The following is a 22,622-nucleotide window of genomic DNA, read 5'->3' on the forward strand; positions in this document are numbered from 1 at the left end:
GGAAGGCCGGCATTTTCTGCACGTTTTAGGTAATGAGTTGTCATAAATCCCAAGTGTTTCCTGGAGCTGGCTGTGTGCGTGCGTGTGGGGTGTTATTCCACACACGTGGACGGGCCCATAAACAGCCCTTCACGAAGGGATGGTGACAGGCAACAGTTGAAACTTTATGGCGCTATGTTAAAGTGCTTCATTAGGTAAAAATACCTGCTCATCTTCATCCTCTAAACATCCTACATACAACCTCCTTTACAGACCCTGAAAGGAGACTTAGGACCGTTCTAGAAACCAAATTCCTCTGCCTGGCAGGAGGCAATGATAGAGAAGTATGGGACTTGAGGGGTTCAGAAATAACCCTGGTGCCCCTTTCAAGCACCTGAAAACACAGCTTCCCTGGCTGCCCCAGGAAAAAAAACAGATTGCTGCTGAAAACTTTTATTGGGAGAGAAAGCAAGGAGGCTGTTTTCTGGAGGTCCCTGGGCCTCAGCACTCAGGAAGTGGGGTCCTCAGGCTCATGACCTGCTAGGAAAGGGCCAGAAGAGTTCTGTGACCGTGCCACACTTCGCTCCTCAGATTCTCTGCTGAGTTGCAGGTCCTGTGCCCACGTCTTTACGTGGAGGCCTGGCCTGTGGACTCATGGACAAGGTCTGTAGGTCCCACTGTCTGGGTTTCAGAGACAGCCCCATGGGGCAAGTCCGTATACTTGCAGGAAGAGCCCCGAGACAGATGCGCTGGGTAACGTTGCCGGTTGGTGTCCATCTTGGAGAGCACTGCTTGGGGCAAATCCACCCGGCAGCGGGCTGCCAATGCCACCAAATAGATGAGGACGTCACTAAGCTCCTCCTGTAGGGCTGCCCGCTCCTTGGTAGACCAAGCTTGGGGTCCCAGCTCATCAGGCTTCCACTGACTGGGGGACAGAACAGACACACACACAAAGATGCTAGTTAGCACAGCGGGTGCTGCCCCAGGAGCACCTCAGTCCTTGCAGAGATGCACTTGGTCACCCTCAAGAAGTTCCTGCAAGGTCATCCAACCCCTCTGAGCCAAGTTGGGATGGGGAAGAGACGCCAACACACGATCCACCCAGACCTCGGGGTCCCTACCTGAGTCAGGGAACAGACAAGAACATTTGCCTTGTTCAAAGCTTTGAGACCCAATTCCACTCCTTTCCAGAGCTACTACCACTGTTGTAGGAACTGATAGTGTAGTACCTAAGGCACTTGTCTGCTAACCGGAAGGCTGGTGGTTCAAACCCACCAGCTGCTCCTCAGAAGGAAGATGGGGCAATCTACTTCCATAGTGATACTGCCTCGGAAACCCAAGGAGGGGTCGCTATGAGTCGGGTCCGACTTGGGGGCACATAACAACAACCACTATTGGCTTCACTAAGCCTCAGGTCTGAAGTACTGAACTCATCCCCCCCCCCTTTTTTTGGGCACTGTGCCATCTTTTAAAAGCAAATTACATTTTGCCCCTCTCTTGCTAAACCCCTCCCCCAAATGTGCTTGGAATAAAATCCAAACCCCTGACCACACCCCTCCAGGCCCTGCATAACCCCTGCCTCTTCCAATGTCACTATCCATCACACTCCCTCCCCACCTAAAGCCATTCTTTTCTGTGTCTCACACACACTAAGCTGTCCCAAGGCCTTTCCACTCTGTTCCTGCTACTTCAAATGGCCACTCTCAGTTTCTCCCATTGCTGGCTCCTTCCTGTTATTCAGGTCTCAGATGTCACCTCCTCAGAAAAGTCATCTCCTTCCCCAGTACAGTCTCTCATCACTATGTATTATTTCTCTCATAGCACTTGTCACAATTCCCGGCCTTTTAAAATCATTGTCAGTCTCCTCCCACTAAAACGTCAGTTGTATGAAGGCAGGGGCTATATATGTCTTACTCAAGATCATGTCTCTTGAGTTTAGAAGACCTAGCACACAGGTGATGCCCGCAAAGCTGTGAAGGAATGGCTTGCATACACGTGCACACAAATCACATACACACACCTGTGTCATTTCTCCAGCCCCAGCCGCTGCCCTGGTCTAGGCCTCACCATCTCTTGCTTGGTCTCCCCTGCCCCCTTCTCTTTGTGATCCAGTCAGTGCTACAGATGTGGTCTTTCTACCACCCACATCTGGTCAGGGTCCCCTGTCCAAAGTCCATCACTTACTAGCCCAATCCTATGGGGTTCATCTCCCATCCCTTTGTCCACAGCCCTAGCACTATTCAATAGGTATATGAGCGTTTATTTTGTGCCAGACATTTGGACACCACAGAACAAAACATACAAATCCTTGCTCTTGTTTACACTTAAGTATCCGATTCTCCTGGAATTTAACTTGTCCTTTTTTGCCTCACTTCCTTTGCAAATGTAGTCGCCCCTCTCTGGAACGCTATAGGCAGGTCTTCTACAGAATACCTTCCTTCCCATCCCAGAGGGAGAGGTAGAGGGCTGTTGCCAACATCCCTTCTCAGACCTGGATCAGCCCCGCTATTTTCACATACCCCTAGAGGGCAAGGACTTGGTGACTCATCTCTGTATCCCCAGGATGAGACAGAGCCTGGCAGTAAGTCAAATCCATTCATGTTTGGTAATCCTGCTTCCTTCTGCGTCCCCACCTCTTCCAGGAAGTCTTCCAGTTACTCACAAGAGCTCTGCCAGCTCCCCTACTTCCCCCACCAAGGCCAGGAGGAGGTTCCGAGGCTGATGGAACTGGTCCCAGTCTCGCTCAGCAGCAAACTCAGCATGGAGGCGGCGGCTGGAATAGGAAAAACGGGTGGAAGCCTAGGAATCTAGGGGCTAGGGAGTGAGGGAGGGGGAAACACAGCCAAGGCAGGCAACCCAGTAATACGTAATGGGGACACGGGCATCAAGGACTCTGCAACTAATTCCCTGGATGGACTCGGGGAAGTCCATCTCTATGGGACGTGGTTTCCTCATAAAATGCTGCGTCCCTACACACACCCTAAACTCTAACCAAAATCTCTTACTATTCCGCTTCCTGCTGCTGCTTCAGTATCGTTCTCTCCCTGGAACGTCGTTCTAAATCTCAACTATCTTACGGAGCGCGGCTTCAGGGCCACCCCTAAGAAGCAATCCTGGTTTGCTCCAGCAAGAAAGAACCCCTCCCACTTCTCAGCACTTTACCGGCCCCTGTCCTACCACTCACTCGGATGGCAGAGGCACTGCCCGACTCCCGTATCTCCCCAGGCCTAGGAAGAAGGGTGGTCCTAGTATTACTCACGGAACGCCACCCAATTCCCCTAGCCTCAGGTGTGCATTGCTGCGCCCAGTTTGCAGGTGAGCTTAAAAGTCTCGCCCGAGGTCGGCCAGCAGACTCGAGCACCACTGCTAGGCTTCTTCCTAGCCACGTGTAGGGCCCCCACCAATAGGAGGGAGAAAGGAGACGATCTCGCCAGCCTGGGATGGGCAAGGATGGCTTACATGTCCTCGAGCGTGGGTTCCGGGCTGAAGCTGAACGGGCCGTTCGAGACAGCACCCTCGCCTCCTTTCCCTCCACTAGCGTCCCCACCAACACTGGACATGGCGCCCACCCTGCTACAGCCCTGACTGCGCTGCAGAACCCCGCGCCAGGCGCCAAGCCTGCAGAGCCTTTGACCAATCATGGGCGCTATGGGTTGCTTTACGGGGCGGAGCTGGAGGGAAGACCAATGACACCTGTTCCGTTAGCTACGGCCCGCCCCTTATCCAGGCTGGACCAATCTGAAGGAGCTTCAAAAGGGCGCTTCCAGGCTCCGGCGCTCGAATTCTTCCGTCTTGGCCAAGCATCTTAAAGATACAGGTACAAGGGAAAGAGACAAAGAGAAAGGGCAGGGGGAGGGGGAAGGGAGGGCGCAGGCGCATTACTTCCTCTGTGAGCGCCAGATGGCGCTAAAGCGAAGTGGGTGGGGGCTTGCGTGGAGAATCCCAGAAAGCAGCCCTTGGGTCTGTGAGGGCTTGAGAACACTGAGGATGCCCTGGACCTGCCACCACACTGCATGGATGAGATTGAAGAGAAAGAGCAGTTCAAGATCAGACAGGTGTTTAGTCCCACTTCAGCTTCCACCCCAGCTGCTACCTGTTTGGAAGGAGTTAGCCCCCGTCCGTGCTCTAAAAGGAGGAAATCAATGGGTCCTCCCCCTGCCCTCAGATTACAGATTGTCTGTCCTCTGCGCATGTCTCCAACCTCGTAAATCACTGCCCCCCACATATCACATCCTTGACAACTTCAGTCTTTTTCTCTGTTTATCATGATGTTGCCTATTGGTCCAGTTGCTAGGATTTTTGTTTTCTTTATGTTGAAGTGTAATCCACACTGAAGGCTGTGGTCCTTGATTGTCATCAGCAAGTGCTTTACATCATCTTCACTTTCAGCAAGCACGGCTGTGTCATCTGCATGTCACAGGTTGTTAGAGTCTTCCTCCAATCTTGTTTCTGTGTTCTTCATGCAGTCCAGCTTTTCAGATTTGTCTACAAAGGGCCACTATGTCTGTTCTCCAGGAGTTTGAAGAGGCTTGGGTATGATAGCAGTGAAAGAATAAGAAAGTGGAGGAAAGAGTAGAGAGTCAGATTTTAGAAATTAAGATCCCAAAGTTGTGGCAGTCCAAAATAAATCAGATAGCCATCAACAGATAATGGGTACATTGAGGTATATTTATACAATTCTGTAGTTAAAATTGAGTGCAAGCAACAGAAACAAGTTTGAACTGGTTTATGCAAGAAAGGAGGATTTATTACAAAGAGACTAGAGTGTCCCTAAGGAACTCTGATAGTGTAGTGCCTGAGGCATTTGACTGCTAACTGGAAGGTTGGCAGTTCAAATCCACCAGCTGCTCCGCAGAAGGAAGACAGAACAATCTACTCCCGTAACCGTAAAGATTTACCACCTTGGAAACCCAATGGAGGCTGCTATGAGTCAGAATCGACTAGATGGCAGTGAGTTTGGTTTAGTTTTTGAGAGTGTCCCTAGGATATACCTGGGCCTCAGTAACGAATCACAACTAGAATAGCTGTTTTAAGCATTTTACGTATATTTTCATACAATCCTTGTAGAAACTGTTAGGCCAGAGTAAACTCAAACCACCAACATTTCAGTTAGCAACTTCCTCTAGGTGTTAGGTCCTGATGAGACAACCTTATAAAACTCGCCCAGGCTGGAAAGTCCCACGTGATGACAAACTTCCTCCGGTGAAGCCCCCTCATGCTAATTAGGTGCAGACCCGTGCCAACAGCTTATTGGAACCCACCATTTCCTTAGTGTCCCCAGTTAGGTCCTCTTTGTGTCTATAAGAATCTATCCCCACTGCCTGGGTGTGCGACTTCTCTGGCCTTGATGCTAGGGCACGAGAACCTTGCCCAGGAGCGCTAATAAACTGCTTCTCTGAAACAACTCCCTGTCCTGGTGTCTTGGCAACCCAGCAATACAGAAACCTTGTGTTGTTGTTATTATGTGCCATCAAGTCGGACCCGACTCATAGCGACCCCTCCTTGGGTTTCTGAGGCAGTATCACTAAGGAAATAAATTGCCCCATCTTCCTTTGGAGGAGTGCCTGGTGGGTTTGAACCACCAGCCTTCTGGTTAGCAGTTAAGTGCCTTAGCCTCTATGCTACCAGAGCTCCCAAAACCTTGTGAGAAAGGTAATATTATCATTGTTCCCACTTTAAAGATAAGTAAATGAGAGGTTAAGTAACTTAATCAAGATCAATATCTAGGTCTGAAACTATCCCATGAAGCCATCATTAAACTAAACAAGAGCTTAGTCCGACTAATGAAGAATGTTTGCCTAAGCATAGTGCTCTTACAAAGAACACATGAGTGTAAACTGACAATAGTTAATCTAATGCACAGATGAGAATGCTAAGAGACAGAGAGTCTAAATTAATGGTGATGAAACAATATGAGTTGACCTTGAGACCAGAAAAACTAGACGATGACTGGCTACCACTGGGGCCCCTCTGAAAGGGATCACAATATGATGTCCTGGACAGAGTGGAGAAAAATGTAAAACGAGACTCAAAATCTTAAAAAAGACTAGGCTTTCTGATCTGATGCAGACTGGTGGAACCTCCAAAATTATAACCTTTAGACACATACCATTCAAGCCTAGAGCTGAACTCATTGCCGTGGCCCAACTTCAGCGAAACAAGACAGGTCTATAAGCTGAATAGTAACACCAGGGAGGTACTACTTTTGAGAACATCCATACAAGATCAAAAAGGGTAGCATTTGCCCAGGGATAAAGCTCAGAAGGCAGGAAGGAATAGGAAAGAAGGACTAAGGAACCATAAACACAGGGAGGAGGTGGGAAGAGCGCTGATAGGTCGTGGTGAGGATTGCAGTCAGTGTCACCAAACAGTGCGTATGAATGGTTCAATGGAAAGCCGATGGGCTCTGTAACCTTCACCCAAATCACAATAAAAAGGTTTTTTTTTTTTTTTTTTTAAAGAGAGAGAAACAATATGGGTAGAGATAGAATGGTGCCACGATGTGAAGTGTGTAACCAACGTTACAGAACTGTTCATGTAGAAACTGTGAATGGATGTGGTTTTGGTTGTGTATGTTGACACCAAAAATAAATAAAATTCTAAACAAACAAAATCAGTATCTAGTGAGGTTTCATATCTAGGCAGTTTGACTTTGGAGTTTGTGTTATTAAGCACACTACACTATATTGCCTCAGATAATAAGTATATGATGAAAAATTTTAAATTTTATGATATTTTAAACTCTATGGAAAGTGATGGGGGCAACTTTAGATTACATGGTCCAAGAGAGATCTGGTAGATACTGTGGGTTACCCATTTAAGTATCTTTTCCATTTCTCCATTTTTACACGACCATGATTTTGTTCTGGGGTCAATCCCTCTCCCACTTGATTGTTCTGATCATGGTGGTCTTCTTGCCTTGGCCATTGGTGAGCATTGGTCTAGTTCTTGACAATGATAAGTAAGAGAAAGTCTGATAGAGATTTCTGGAAAAGGTTCTTGTTGTTGTTGTTGTTGTTGTTATGTGCCATTGAGTTGGACCCGACTCATAGCGATCCCTCCTTGGGTTTCCGAGTCGGTATCACTACGGAAGTAGATTGCCCCATCTTCCTTCCGAGGAGTGGCTGGTGGGTTTGAACCACCAGCCTTCTGGTTAGCAGTCAAGTGCCTTAGGCACTACGCTACCAGAGCCCCCAGGGAAAGGTTCTTAGTTCTTAAAAAAAAAAAGACACAGGATGTTTCTACCTCTAGATGTTGGCATGTTAGGATAGGGTTGTGAGAAAAATTAGCCCAGGCTGAGAATGGCAGATCAGTAAGTACCTGGATCCTTGATGGCATCGTGTAACCACTTACCTTACACTTCCAGAAATACCTTAATAGGGATTCTGGTTATATAAGATAATACGTCCCTCAATTGGTAAATCACTTTTAGTTGGGTTTTCTGATACTTGTCTTTGAGAAAGTGACATTTAAACTGAGCAAAAGTCAGGGTGAAGAGAGTTCTAAGTCGAGAAAACAACCAATGGAAAGGCTTGGCATGTTCTAAAGACAAAATGAATTCTAGTGTGGGAAGGGGGATGGTGGTTGGGTATGGTGTTAAAGAAGTAGTAGAGCCTTGAATTTTATTTTAATTTAAATTTTACTTGAAGTATTAAGAAAACCCTCTGGCTGCTTGCTGTGTTGAGAATGAATTGGGGGAAAGTAAGAGTAATCAGGGAGACCAGTGAAGGATGCCATTAGAGTTGTCAAGACAAGAGATGATGATAATGGAATACTACTCAGCCAGGAAGAGAAATGAAGTCTTGATCCATTCTACAATGGGCATGGAGCTTGAAGACATTATTCTGAGTGAAACAGTCAATCACAAAAAGACAAATATTGTATGACCTCACTTATATAAAAAGACAAGAACAGGCAAATGATGGTTGACAGGGGTGGTAAGGAGGGAAAGGAGGGGTTACTGCTTATGGAGTACTGAGTATCAGTTTATGGTGATGAAAAATTGCATTGATTAAGGGTAGGGTTGCACATCCAATTAATGTAATTTCTGTCAGTAAGTTGTACACCTGTAAAAAGTTGAATTGGCAAAAGTCATGTGATAGATACGTTTACAAGAACAAAAAAGAATAGCTGCTAAGGCTGCTTATGTAAAACCAAATACTTCATGGGATTTAGTTTCTTGGTTTGAAAGTTTAGGGTCCTGGTTTCATGGACCAGTTAATTGGCTTAATAATGTGTTTAATGCTTTTGTTCCACCTCCTAGTTCATTGCATCAAGCCTGTGGTCATGCCTGCAGGCTGCCAGCCAAGGTGCAGCAATTGGTCTGCATTCACCTGGAGCAACAGAGAAAGAAGGAGAGTCAGGAATAGGAGGAGGAAGGGAATGTGTGGCTAATTGCCTCCGTGAACAACAGCTTCCTTTGCCAGGAGACCAGAAGACATTTCGATCAGAGATTCTACAGAAAAGTCCTGATGAAAAGGTGGAAAATGCAGAACGGAGTTTCAAACTCTCATGGACTCTAGGCTTTCTGGAGCCATGGAGGCTGGATGAACCCCTGAAACTATTGCCCTGAGATAATCTTTAAATCTTAAACCAAAAATATCCCCCAAAGTCTTCTTAAAACCAAACAGTAGTTTGGCTGAACTATAAAAAAATGTCTGCCTTGAGTTTTATACTCTTTTAAGAACTACATGGAATCAAATTGACAACAGCGACTTGAAAGATTAGAAAGGAAATTTAGGGGGCAGTGAGTTTATGTTCATGGGAGAAGAACAATTGTGAAAAGGAGGATGAGAATGGTTGCACAACTCGAAGAATAATCAATGGCATTGAATTGTACAAGTAGAAAGTGTTGGCTTGATGTATATTCTCATTTTTATATTCTCAATAACAACAAATATAAAATAACTTTGATAAATAGATAAGATGGTGACTCAGGCCAGGGTGATGGTGGGTGAAGAGAGAGAGAAGTGGATATATTGAGGGCATATTTTGGAGACTTTCTCGGTTTTCTAGTGGAGGATGGGACATAGGATAGGTTTTGTAAGCAATTTGGTGGATGGATAGTGACTCATACTGGGATGGGAAAGATGAGATGCAGGATCAAACATGTGGCATCACGAGTGGTTAATATGCATGTCATGTTGGCAGATGGATTTATGAGCCTAAAGTTTAGAGGAGAGGTCAGGTTCAGATTTGGGAGTCTTGGTCACTTAGACAGTATTTAAAGTCATGGAACTGGAAGAGAATAACAATACTCTAGGTAGACAAGACCAAGGTTCAGGGTACTGTAGCAGTTGAGCAAAGGAGAAGTAGCAAGTGAGATAGGAGAAAAATCAGCAGAGTGTTGTGTTTTGGAGGCAAAGAGGAAAGTGCTCCAGGATGAGTGGACACCGCTGAGCTCCTGGGTGAGATGAGAGCACAGAGTTAGCCATAGCCACTGTTTAGGCAAAATGCAGGTTGGATATGGGGGAAGAGGAGACAAGAGGGAGTCATGAGTAACTCCTAGAGCTCTGACCTGAATAACTAGATGGATAGTTTTGTCATTTGTGGAAATGAAGATACAGAAGACCAGAGGTGGGAGTTGGAATGGGAGAGAAGATAATGAATTCCGTTTAGGACATGTTGAATCCAAGATGGCTGTAGGATATCCAGGTGGAGATGTCCATCATTAGATGGACATACAGGTCTGAAGTCCAGGGCACTGGGCTGCCTTATGGATCTTGGAGCTGGAAATTTAAGCAGCCAAGTAACCCCCTCAACACCTCCCCTGGCACTTGCTGAGTTACAGCCAGAGCTGCTCAGACTAAAAACCCAAACTCTTTTACTCCAGTGCAAGATCTTAGAGCACCAGTGTTCTGGTTCCCTAGTGCCACTCTGACAAGAATATACCACAAATGGGATGACCTTAACAAACAGGAGTTTATTCTTACTTAATTCAAATTCTTAAATTGGGAGGCTTTAAGTCCAAGGTCAAAGTGCCAGGCTCTAGGAGCTGGGTGAAAGCCCCTCAACCTTGGGGTCCAGCTCTGCCTCCTGCTCCCGGCCCACTGAAGCTAGAGGCGTTTCTTCACTCAGACAGCTGTTGGCTGCTGAGGTTGAGAAGCCCCAAGGTTGACAAGTAAAAAGGCACAGTCCCGATGTTACCAATCCACACGGCAGGCCATTAACTTAAGTCCATTGTAAGTCCCAAAGTTGGCAGAGCATAGCAGGCTGCTGAGCAATGACATGGCTACATGCAGGGTCCAAGTGTGCCATAGGCTAGAGACCATTCCCAAAGCTGCTGCTTATATACAGGAAGCAGACCACAGCCCCAAAGGCAGCTACTCAGCTGCTCCCAGTAGATTCCACCATGGAGTTGATTACCAGTGTCATCATGGGGAATACTACATCCACTTCCCAGGCACTCAACCAGGTCCAGCCAAGTTGACACAAAAACATAACCACCACAACCAGTGAGCAGCTTTCTCAGGAGTCCTCTGCCTCTCAGGTTTGGAAGATGCAGGGACTAGGACTTCTAGAAGCCAAAGGTCAGATGGTCCCTGCAGATTGACAAGAAGGAGCAGGCACTCTCTTTGGAGCTGCCAATGACCTCCTACCAGGGAATCCCTGGCTGAATTGTAAGGCTCTTGTAGAGCATCTTGCAGCGACATCTAGGTTCTTTGCTCCATAGCATTGTCATCTGAAGACCTCCCCAATTCCGCTCCAGTACAGCTCAGAATTAGAGGGCGGTGTAAATGGGGAGGGAAGAGGCCACCATGGGGTGGGGAGGGGAAACACACCTGAACAAATGGACTCCTCATCCCAGACTCTGTCCCTCCTTTACCCCCCACACCCAGTCAGTCTTTTCCATTCTTCTCAGACCCAGTTGGCAATCCGACCTCCCTGCTTTAATTGAGGTCTCAGCATGTTTGGTTTTGTCTTTTGGTCCAGTTTTCAATTAGCCCTTTATAAGGGTATCCATCGAGGAGACTGGGTGCCTTCTGGGCCTGCTGTACAGCTGTTGGTCTCTTTCCCCAGAGCAGACTTAGAAATGTTTGATGACAGGATGGACAGACTGGGAGAGGCAAACATGCACGTGTGTGCACACGCTTCCCATTGCAGCCAGGTTGGTGTGACTGGTCTCTCTGGGAATTTCTGGAGTGGAGGCGGCTACATCTGGAAAACAAAGCTAGAGGCCCAGCGGCCCTGGGGGTAAATAAACCTGGTGGAGTGGTGTGGGGGTGGGGAAACTTGGAAGACTCAGAGGTTCCAGAGAGATCAGATGTGATAGGAAACTGGCAATCAGGTGATTGAGAACCGACTCATCAACGTGCCCTCGGGAAGGATGTTTCTCTTCCCTGAGCCTCAGTTTCCCTTATCGATACCCATCTCTGGGAATCTGGGAATCTGACTCAGGTGCACTGGGAGGACAGGTGTGTTAGATTGAGTTCTCTAGAGAAACACAAAAACCAGCAAAGCGTATATATATATTTAGAGAGAGAGAGAGAAAAATTTATCTTAGGAAAATGGCTCACAAATGTATGGAAGCCGGCAAGTCCAAAGTCCCTGGAGGAAACGGGCTGGCGGCAGCCTTAGCTTCCGCAAATGCAGGGGGCCGAGAAATTCAAGGCTGGCAGGCAGTACACTGGTTGTTGACTCCAACGAAAGATGAATCCAAGATCTCCAGGCCGAGCGGTGGGCTGCTCACTCACGGAAGTTTGTAGTCTGCACACCAGGGTTCCAATCCCTCAAAGAATGTCTCTCTTCCCAGGATGTCCCTGGATATCTTGGAAGCAGGCCACACCCCTAGGGAAACTCCCCTTGGGCAGACTGGCCACTCAGAACACAGTCATCCGATTCCATCATGGGAACAACCACACAGAACTGGGGTCCAGCCAAGTTGACACACAGCTCCAACTATCACAACAGGGATGATAGGTATTCTGTTCATGGTTGTATCCCCAGCACCTACCAGAGTGTTGTTATTATTGGAGATAGATCCATAAGACTTGCTAGTTTTGAAATGGAGGATGGGAAAAAGAATGCTCCTATTATTAAAAATAATGTTGTTGTTGTTGTTATGTGCCGTCGAGTCGGCCCCCGACTCATAGCGACCCCACCTTGGATTTCCGAGGCAGTATCACTATGGAAGTAGGATTGCCCAACCTTCCTTCCGAAGAGTGGCTGGTGGGTTTGAACCGCCAGCCGTCTGGTTAGCAGGCAAGTGTCTTAGCCACTATGCTACCAGAGCTCCCCTATTAAAAATAATATTTGTTGTTATTAAATTTTTCAGGGGGAGTCTTTAGCGATCTCTAGCTTAGCCTATTCTGGCCCAAGGCATACCCGACACCTTTATTATTATTATTTATTGTGATTTGGGTGCAAGTTGACAGAGCAAATTGGTTTTCCATCCAACAATTCATACACATTATTTGTGTAACATTCATTGCAATCACCACAATGTGAGCGCATTCTTCCCACCTCCTTCCTGTGCTTATCGTTTCCCTTTATCGTTCTTTGCTGTCCATTTCCTGCCTTGTGAGCTTTAGCCCTGGGCAAATGCAGACACCGTTAGAAGTCTGTCCCCAAGCTAGTTTTACAGCTTTATTGCCCTACACACGTGCTGAAATCCAGCTAAATGTTTTCCCCATTTCCCCTCCCTGCCTTTGCTCACGTGATTCTCTCCATCTGGAGCACCCATCACCCTCGTCTGGGCCCCTGAATTCCTTCCAGCCATCCCGCAGGGCCTGCACGTTGCCAGAGGCTCATAAACTTCCTCAAAAAGGAAATAATTTGGCCTTGTACAGCACTTCATCCACCCTAGTGCTCATGTCACCACTTTTCACCAAATTTTGGGCACTTGGTGTCCCTGTCCTAGACTTCCCCCTATACTGGGGTCTCCTAGAGAATAGACACAGTGTCAGGCCGTGCTTCCCTGGGGCCTGGTACTTGAATCGATCTCATAAATATTTATTTTTAGGAGCACATCTCATGGGAGCCCTATAACTTCCCAGCCAGAGATGGGTATGGCTGTGCCTGTTTTATACATGAGGAACTGGGGCCAAGAGAGGTCAAGAGGCTGGAGCTTACCAGCACTCCCCAGTGTTCCTCAGCAAATGAAAGACATCTCCCCAACCCAAGGGAGTGAAGAAGGCAGCTCTCATGTGCTTGGGATGCGCTGAAGTCACTGGGCCACTGCCTGCCTTATTCTGATGCACAATGCCCTGTTCCCTCCATACCTCCTATCTCCATTTTGCAGCCCCAGGGAAAGGTTGGGTGCCTACCTTGTTCTTAACCAATTAGTGCTATCAGAGTCTTTGCCCCACCTCCAGCCCTTTCTGGGTTGGCTGAGAAAACCCTGCCAGGAAAACATCTAATCATTCTCCTCCCCTTTTCTGTTGCCACCCCAAGCTAGAAAATGGACCAATCAGAGATCTATGTAAGTGGGCAGTGAGGACCAAGGGCCAAATTGCTTCTCTGAAGCCTACTTTTAAGAGGTTGGTGGTACCAGCTTCTACTGCTAGGCAACCCAGTGAGCAAAAAAAGTGTGGAAAGAGAGGGTGCCAGAGTCGTTCATTTACTCACTGTATTCTGAGCACTAACTATGGACCAGGTACTGTTCTAGGTGCTGGGAAGACAGGATCTCTGTAAAAAGGGTGTGGTGATGGCAGCATCTCACTTCCTCTAATGTAAGTGGGAAGGAGGATCAAGATCAAACTGCAGGGCTGATTCCTATGAGGTGGAGTTCGGACATGCTGCCACCCTCGGCCCTTTTTACCAATTCTGACAACCACCGTCCCTCTCATGGCACTGTCTTCCCTACTGGGTTCAGTGGCCACACAGAACTCACAGACAATGCAATTCAGGATCAGGAATGCTCAGGACACAGTTCTTCAGTCAGCCATACCCGAAGGCAGGTCTTTCTCTGGCCTTTGGCCCATTGGTAGCTCTGCTGATAGGTGCCTGGAGAGGCACCCCAGTGTGCCAGCAAGCCTCCCACCCAAGGGCACTCAGCTTTCTTGCTGCATGGGCCGGAAGCCCACCCACTGTGCTGCCTCTGCTGCCACGATTTCTCTACTGCTTCTCGCTCTCTGGTGTTGCAGTCCTCTGTCTCCTGGATCCAGGAAGTTCAGCACAGGGATCCTGGGTCCAAAGGATGCATCCCACTCCCAGCTCTTCCTTCTTGAAGGTAGTGAGATTCCCCCCTGCTTTTCGCCTCTGCAATAGTTTATCTTAAGCCTGGTGAGATGGCAAAGTGACCAAATCCCCACATTAGGGATCCATGCACCTTACTGGTACGGTCCCATCTCCACATGCCATATATATTATTTACACTGTTAGCAAACTATCCAGTCCCTTTGGTGGGCCACAAGCACCTCACATTTGCATAGTCCCACCCAGTCATCTAGTGGGGGTCATAAAGACCATAGCTAGAGGAGCCATATTAAGTAATTCACTGTACCCCAATATCCCAGCCATCTTGGAGCTTATGTACCAACAGAAGGGGACAATTATAAGGTAAACTAACAAATCCTCAGAGTAATTACAGAATAGGATTAGAGCTATGCAGCAAGTAAATATGGTGATGAATTGGACAATTGCTAGGTGTGTTGGCTTGGAGGTCAGAGAGAGGCTCTGTGAAGAGGTTTTATCTGAGTTGAGACAGGGCTGAGAGTGAGCCAGCCAAGTAGGGAGCCTGAGGAGAGGTTCCAGACAGGAGGGATCTGATTTGCTTAAAACATCATGGCAAAGCTATTGGGCTAGAGTTTAGTAAGAGGGATAGGAAGAGTGCAATGAGATAAAGTTAGAGATATGTAGCAAGAGTGGGAATATACAGTTTTACAGGCTGTGGGAAAGAGTTGGGATTTTATGGAAAGCCAAAAGAGCTTTGAGCAGGAAGAAAACTGGTTGAATTTACTTGTTATTGTTTACGTCATTAATGTACCCTTTACATTATTAACTATGGATGATTATATTTCATTTGTTATACAGGGTTTGTTTTTGGTTGCAGTTGATAACTACCTCATTTTATTTTCCTTTGCTAGTTTTCTGTATACAGGTTTTCCTTGTTATCCGAAAGTAGGGCATTCCTATGAAAACTTTTGTAAACTGCAATGGCCTAAAGTGGAGAAGCAATTACCATTCATTTATATGGAAAAGAATTTGAGCATCCTGACCCAAAAAATAACCTACCAAATCACACCAAGTAACATAAAACCTCAACATAGTGTTCACAGACACGGCTCAAAACCAGGAAGGAGCTTGGCGACACCACTCGGCTGCTCCAGGTGCATGCTGTCTCTTTTAATGATTTGCTGCAAAACAAACACGCCAAATGCTTGAGCAAAAATCCTCCTCGTATTTCTTTTGGTAAGTGAAAATACGTATTAATGTACCTATTTTCTTTGGTAAAAGTGGTGTAAAGCAAACTTTCAAAAAGCAGGGGATACCTGTAGTCATCATTACTTCTTTTTATAACTGCCATTAACCTTCCAATACATTTTTCCACACAATTAAATATATCACAACTCATTGATTCCCTCTCCCACCCCACCCCCCAAGCCTGCTAGACCTCTGCTCCAGTATAAACTGGTTGTCTTTTAGGCCTGCTAGACAGCTAGGGGATCTGGTGGTGTAGTGCCTAAGGCATTGGACTGCTAACCAGAAGGCTGGCAGCTCAAACCCACCAGCCACTCCTCAGAAGATTGGGCAATCTACTTCTACAGAGATACCACCTTGGAAACCCAAGGAGGGGTCACTATGATTGGACTTCAGGGCAGTGAGTTTGATTTTTGTTTTTATTTAGACAGCTGCTATCCTGGACCTTTCTTCACCTCTTTCTTGGGCAGGGCCACCAGTTTCCTGGATCTTATGTTTTTCTCTTTCTTGTTTTGCTGGAGCACCACTTTCATTAGTTTCATGAGAAAGAGTACATGGGATGAAACCATTGTGTTACCTTGCATATCTAAAAATATCTTTATTCTACTTGTTTGAAAAATGTGGTTGAGTATCAAATTCCACAAATAATTTACCCTCAGCAGTTTGGAGGCATTTCCTCATTATTTTTTTGATTTCCAATTTGCTGCTCAGAACTTACCATTCTTTTCCACAAACCTTTGTATGGATTCCCACCCCGCCTCGCTGGACGATTTTAGGATAGTCTAATGGTTAGAAGGGAGCTCTGGTAGCATAGTGGCTAAGACACCTGTCTGCTAACCAGACGGCTGGCGGTTCAAACCCACCAGCCACTCCTCGGAAGGAAGGTTGGGCAATCCTACTTCCGTAGTGATACTGCCTCGGAAACCCAAGGAGGGGTCGCTATGAGTCGGGTTTGACTTGATGGCACATAACAACAACAACAACAACAATGGTTAGAAGGAAAAAGAAGCATCAACCCTTCTTTGGTCTTTGGAAGACCGAAGAAGGGTTGATGCTATTGAATTGTGGTGTTGGCGAAAGATACTAAAAGTACCATGGAGTGCCAGAAGAACTGACCAATCTGTCTGGAAGACGTGCAGCCTGAATGCTCCTTGGGGGCAAGAATGGCCAGACTTCATCTCACATACTTTGGCCATGTTGTTAGAAGGGACCATTCCCTGGAGAAGGATATCATGCTTGGTAAAGTGGAAGGTCAGAAAAAAATGGGGAAGACCCTCAATTGGATGGATTGACACAGTGGCTGCAATGATGAGCTCAGGTATTACAAGGACTGTGAGGCTGGCACAGGACCAAGCAGTTTCCTTCTGTTGTACACAGGGTTGCTATGAGTCGAAGCTGACTTGATGGCACCTAACAGCAACAACAACAATGGGTAGAAACATGGATTCTGGAGCTCGTGTGACCTTGGACAAATCTGTTAATCTCCCTGCACCTCAGTTTCCTTATTTACAAAACTGGGCTGTTGGATTAAATGAATTAATACATATAAAGCACTTAAAACAGTGCAGCCCAAACCAAACCCACCACCATGGAGTGACTGTTACTCAACAGTGCCTTTGGAGGATGGAGTGGATCCGCCCCCTGGGGTTCCCAAGGCTGTAAATCTTTATGGAAGCCAAATGCCCCATCTTTCTCCTGCACAGTGGCTCATGGGATCAAACCGCTGACCTTTTGGTTAGCAGCTGAATGCTTTAACCACTGTGCCACCAGAGCTCCTTTGACAAGAGTAAGCACTGTCTAACCATTTGCTTTTACTATTATCACGATCTCTTTTGGTATTTAGAAATTTCATAGTGTAGGTCTTTTTTTATTGGCTACATTGGGAATTCAAGAAGTATATGAGAATTACAACTTAAGTTTTAGAAAACTTTCTTAGTAACTTCCATTCTTCTCTGCTTTATTTCCTCTTTCTGGAACTCCTCTTAAGGGTTCCTGGCTTGCCTCTGACCTTGACACATTTTTCTTCTACTGTGTATCTCTTTTGTTCTTTCTGGTAAATGTCCTCAACTTTATCATCTAAATTTACTGATTTTTTTTTTAAATTTTAGCTATGGTTTTATAGTTTTTAGTGCTTTTATCTTTTTATAGCTATTTTATCTTCTTTGAGGATACCGACAGCTTGTGTGTGTGTGGTGTGGTGTGTGATCCGGGTTCACATTGTTTCATGACATCAATTGCAACACCCACAATGTTAATAGCTCTCTTCCCACTCCCTCCCTGTGGTTGCAAATTCCCTGTGTCTTTCTTTCCCATACATTCCTGTCCTCTGAGCTGTCTCCCTGCAGCAAAAACTGCCCTTCTGATCTCCCATGGTTGATTGTTCTAAGGAGTGCACCTCCCTGGTATAATTATTTACCTGGTAGGATGACAGCTTTTTATTTTTTAAGCTTTCTTCTACTCCCTGATTGTTTTTCCTCTGAGCTTTTTTCTGTTTTTTTTGGTTAGAAACATCCAACTTCTAGTTGGATCCTTAGCTATTCGCATTGAATAAGGAAGCATTCAAAGCTTAAGGCGCTTGCGAGGCTTTTCAATTGGGGTCTTCACGTATAGGGTAGAAGGATCGGGTAGTGAGCAGTTACACTGAGCCCCTCCTAAATTTCAGATTTATGTCTTTTTAGTTCTGGACACATTATCTCCAATCTTTTACTGCATGAGGCAGAAGTAGGTATAAGCTTCTTAGCCAGAATTTTTTTATCTTTTTAAATAGCTAAACTGAGGAAGGTGCACTGGTGGCATAGTGCCTAAGGCATCTGTTAACCAGATGGTGGGTGGTTCAACTCCACCAGCTGCTCTGTGGAAGGAAGATGAAGCAATCTAATTCCATAAAGATTCACTGCCTTGAAAACCCAATGGGGGTCACTATGAGTCACAATCGACTTGGTGTCAGTGGTTTTTTAGTTAAGCTGAGGAAGGGCACTGGGGCAGTCTTTTTTCAGTTTTTATTTTTGTTTTCAGTCAGGCTCCCTGAGCCTGCTGTCCCTGACTTTGAAATCATTTTTAATTCACATTTTCTAGATAATAGAAACATCCCTTTATCTGCACAGGGGAGATGTAGTCATCTGGCTAAGTATGGCAGGGTGGGGTGGGGACTTCAAAGATATAATTACCCTAAACGTTCAACCAGTATATTTTTCTCTCTCTATCCCTCACTCCTCACCTTCCTTATCTTCAGAGCTTATCACCTTGCTTCCTGAAGGTATTTCCCCACTTCCGAGGCACTTATATTTTAGCTTCCTCTAGTCTGCCTCAACCTCTTCCACCTCCTTCCTGTTTTGAGTACTGCAGGAGGAAGATGCAAACCTAAATCTCTGTTAAATCCCCTGGTCTAGGATCAGAAAAGTCTCACTCTGCATTTGCCAGATTCAACATGTATCAACTGGTTCATTTTACAAGACTATATGTATATGTGTGTGTGTATACACACACACACACATACATATACATATGTATATATGTATATATGAAGATCCGGAGCTCTAAGAAACCAAACACAAGCCAGAATAAGTTTCAACAGTTTTATTTATTTTTGCTAGAAATTACTGATCAAATCATCAGGAATTAATTTTCAACACAAGATTTAACATCTTAATGACCACCAAGGCCTGGGCTCTAGGCTTGCTCTGTCTCTCCCAGTCCTTAATGGGGTTTAGAGGGAGAAACATCATTAACAGAGACCAAGTTGGATGGTTACAGATCCTCCTTTCCCAGTCATTGGACAAGCTGCTCAATTCTTGTCCAGAGCAGGAAAGGGCCACTTCTGAAAATCTAATAAAGAATCTGACATTGCATTATAAGATCTCTCTTAGCAATTTAACTTTATCAAAAGTATTGGTCCAAACTTACTTGCTTCTAATCTAAATTTTTTTTTCACTTTGCAAATGACTTTTTTTATAATTTACTTTTCATCATCTCACTCCCTGTGCAGAAATGATCAACCCAGTGCAAAGAAAAAGCCTTCAAACTAAATAGCCTCATCTTGCTCTTGGAAAAGGGGAAACAGATTATTCTGCCCCTATTCCACCCAAGAGATGAACCAACCTCTCTCCAAAGCCCAAAATGTTACTTCTGGCCTTGCAACGTGCATAAAGACAGCCTTGGATGAGCTCAATTCAAACCATTTAGAAAGGGCAGCTGGAACCACTATGCAGGCAGCCTTCTTTGGGAATTTTTCCTTCTTAAAATCAACTCTTGGGAATCATCTATGATTGTGTACAGAGGCTCTAAGGTCCAAGCAACTTGCGCTATTCCGTCTCATAAGGTAGGCTCAGAGGAGGCAGTGAAATTGTCAGGAGCAAGAGCAGTCGCAGTGGCCCCCCGAGGTAGGACCTCAATAACTCGAGGCTTGTCAATGATCCGGGCTGTCCGGTTTCCCTTTTCCACGATGCCGACGATCCAAGCTTGATGACCTTCTCCGTACTTGGAAGATTTGATCTCGGAACAAAAGCGAGCAGCCTGTTCTCTTGGCAGACAAATGAGCAGTCCTCCAGAGGTTTCTGCTGAAGTTCCTTGAAGGAGCCCAAATCTTCCACTGGCCTTGCTGATGGCCGCCATCTTGGCAATGATGGGCAGATTATGAATGACAAAGGACACCTCATTTCTTTGCTGTTTGGCAAGGTTCTGAGAGTGTCCCAGAATGCCAAAGCCTGTGATGTCTGTGGCTGCGTGGGCATTGAATGTGTGCATCAGTCCAGCGGCTGTTCTGTTTAGTGTTGCCATACTGAACATAGCTCCCTGATAAGCCAGCTCTACTTCTTCTCTGGAGACCACCATCTTGATCTTATTCCATCTTTCAGGATTATCCAGCCACTGGTGGGCATTGACAGCAACTTGGGTTCCTAAGGGTTTGGTTAACACAAGTACATCTCCAACGACTGCACTGTCGGGCATTATGAACTCATTTGGTTGACATACCACGGTGGCAACTCCACCTATGATAATCCAAGGATTTACCACCGTTTGTCCACCGGTCACTGCAGTGCCGCCTTCCTCAGCAGCGTCTCGGAAGCCTTTGATCATGAGTGGGGTTATTTTCTCGCGTTCCTCCTCAGTCATGTTCTGGCTGACACTGAGTAACATCAACATGTTGTCACATTCAGTAATGCCCATGGCGTAGAGGTCGCTCAGCACATTGGCACAAGCTATGCGCCCCATCATGTACGGATCTTCCACGAGCGGGTAAAAGAAATCCGTGGTCTGCACCAGTGACAGACCTCCGTGCCTCAATGGTATTACACAGGAGTCCAGCCCAATGCCCAGGGCTGGAAAGGTTGGGCTGGGTCCTGCCTGGGCTGGGAGGCCGGCTTCCTCGGCTGCCTCCTCATGGCTTCCCACCAGGCCCTGGCCCAGCTGGGGCCGCATGTCCGGCCGCGACAGTCCCGCCAGGAGCTTGAGCAGTGTCTCCTGGGGGACCTTGCAACCTCAGCCCTTCATACCGGAGAAGCCCGTCAGACGCCAGCTCGGGCTCAGGCCCAACGCCTGGGGTTCGAAAGGCCGGTAGCTCGAGAAGCCGCGACCCAGAGACAAGCCCACAGAGCCCGAAGAACACTCTACCACCGCCATCGCCTCTCCGCTGGCGCCCGGGGCCGCGGCTTCCGCCATCACGGCTGTCCCGCAGGGAAGGGGTGAGATAAAAAGAGAGGTCCCTTTTATTTTCTGCTCAAGTTAATATGAAGTGTCAGATATTACCCGCACGGATTCTCACCAGCACGAGCCGTACCATCCTACGCCTTCCTGGCTTTCCTGTGGGAAGCCCCGCCTGCCAGCTCTATTTATTGCCCTCGTGATTGACAGCCGAGCCATCCAATGATCTTTCTGCCTCGGGAGGTGGGCTTCCTTTAGTCTAAAAGGTACATTACAAATCATCTATGGGCTTGCAAAATTGGTGCGCGATTGCATAACGTCACGTACTGTGGTTCGTTCCCTTGTAATTTAAATGATTTCTTAGGAGTGGCTGGTGGCACTCGGCTCACCTAGTCGGTTCACCAAGTCCAGTGTTCTCCCAGTCTAAGGAGGATTGGTCGGTCAGTTGGCAAAATATGATGGTCAGAGTTGTCCAAGGGTCACTCCACAGCGCACATGATCGATCTAGCGTAGGAAAACAGCCTATGGAAAAAATCGGAAAGAATAATGAGAAATTAGAAATTACGTTGCTACCGTTTGGTAAGCAAAATGCAGCATCAAAATAATGAAATTCCAAATTAGACTTTAAATAATTTTAGGACAACCACCTGCATGCTTTTTGGTGCCATTTCTGCCACTGTTATCCCTTTGTCTTTCAGGCCATCGGTTGACTCATCTGTACCAGAGAGTAGCTTCCCTAGGTCTCTTTTATTAAAAAGTTTCTATAGCTCTCTAAAGTAATGCATATGAGAACCTGTGGTGTGTCGGCAAGGGCAATTAGCCAGGATCGTAATTACAGCTGCACATAATACATTGGACTCAACAGTCCTGATTCTAGGTCTTTATCCTAGACACGTGTTCACCAGTGTGGGAAATGATACATGCCGAGGTACTGCTGTGTTGTTTGTAATATCAACATACTGGAAACACATGTTTATCAGTTGTTGTTGTTGTTGTTATGTGCCGTCGAGTCAAACCCGACTCATAGTGACCCCTCCTTGGGTTTCCGAGGCAGTATCACTACGGAAGTAGGATTGCCCAACCTTCCTTCCGAGGAGTGGCTGGTGGGTTTGAACCGCCAGCCCTCTGGTTAGCAGGAAAGCGTCTTAGCCACTATGCTACCAGAGCTCCCAGTGATGATTAAAATAAATTGTGATCTGTTTACATAATAGAGACTACCATGCAGCTGCAAGAAAAAATGAAAAAAACTTTTATGTAGTTGTATTTATGATAATAGTAATGGTTTTAATAGGCACAGTTTTAAATACTTATTTATATTAACTAATTTTATTCTTACAACAATTTTTGAGTTAGGGTCCTGTCCTCCATTTTACAGATAATAGGAGACACAGAGAATACACATGAGCTGTTTAGGATCACAGCTAGGTTGGAGTGGAGCTGGGATACGAATCCAAGCAATCTTCTCCAGAGACCAAATTCTTAGTCACCAAGTTACACTGCCTGTGATGTTTATTCACTGGAAAACAAAAAAAACCCAGCAGAACAGTATGTACAGAATACTAACGTTTGTTGTAAAAGGTAAAAAAAATAAGTGCATAGCATATTTCTGCAAAGGGTTATTACCAGAAAGCAGTTTTAGTGGT

At 46.2% G+C, this 22,622-nt stretch overlaps 2 protein-coding genes across 2 annotated transcripts; both read right to left on the reverse strand.

The window, feature by feature from the left end:
* Positions 1-606: 606 nt before the first annotated feature.
* DCTPP1 (dCTP pyrophosphatase 1) lies at positions 607-3,635 on the reverse strand. The gene is made up of 3 exons (XM_007950237.2): positions 3,439-3,635; positions 2,642-2,752; positions 607-904 (listed from the first exon to the last, which is right to left on the reverse strand). Exons 1-3 carry the CDS (start codon positions 3,618-3,620, stop codon positions 607-609), a joined length of 591 nt encoding a protein of 196 aa, XP_007948428.2. The 5' UTR covers positions 3,621-3,635.
* A 16,015-nt stretch (positions 3,636-19,650) lies between these two features.
* SEPHS2 (selenophosphate synthetase 2) lies at positions 19,651-20,997 on the reverse strand. Its single transcript, XM_007950238.1, has one exon. It carries the CDS (start codon positions 20,995-20,997, stop codon positions 19,651-19,653), a length of 1,347 nt encoding a protein of 448 aa, XP_007948429.2.
* Positions 20,998-22,622: the final 1,625 nt, after the last annotated feature.

The sequence above is a fragment of the Orycteropus afer genome, unplaced genomic scaffold (assembly GCF_000298275.1).
Source record: "Orycteropus afer afer isolate SDZICR_OR568_19922 unplaced genomic scaffold, OryAfe1.0 scaffold00266, whole genome shotgun sequence".
NCBI lineage: Eukaryota > Metazoa > Chordata > Mammalia > Tubulidentata > Orycteropodidae > Orycteropus > Orycteropus afer.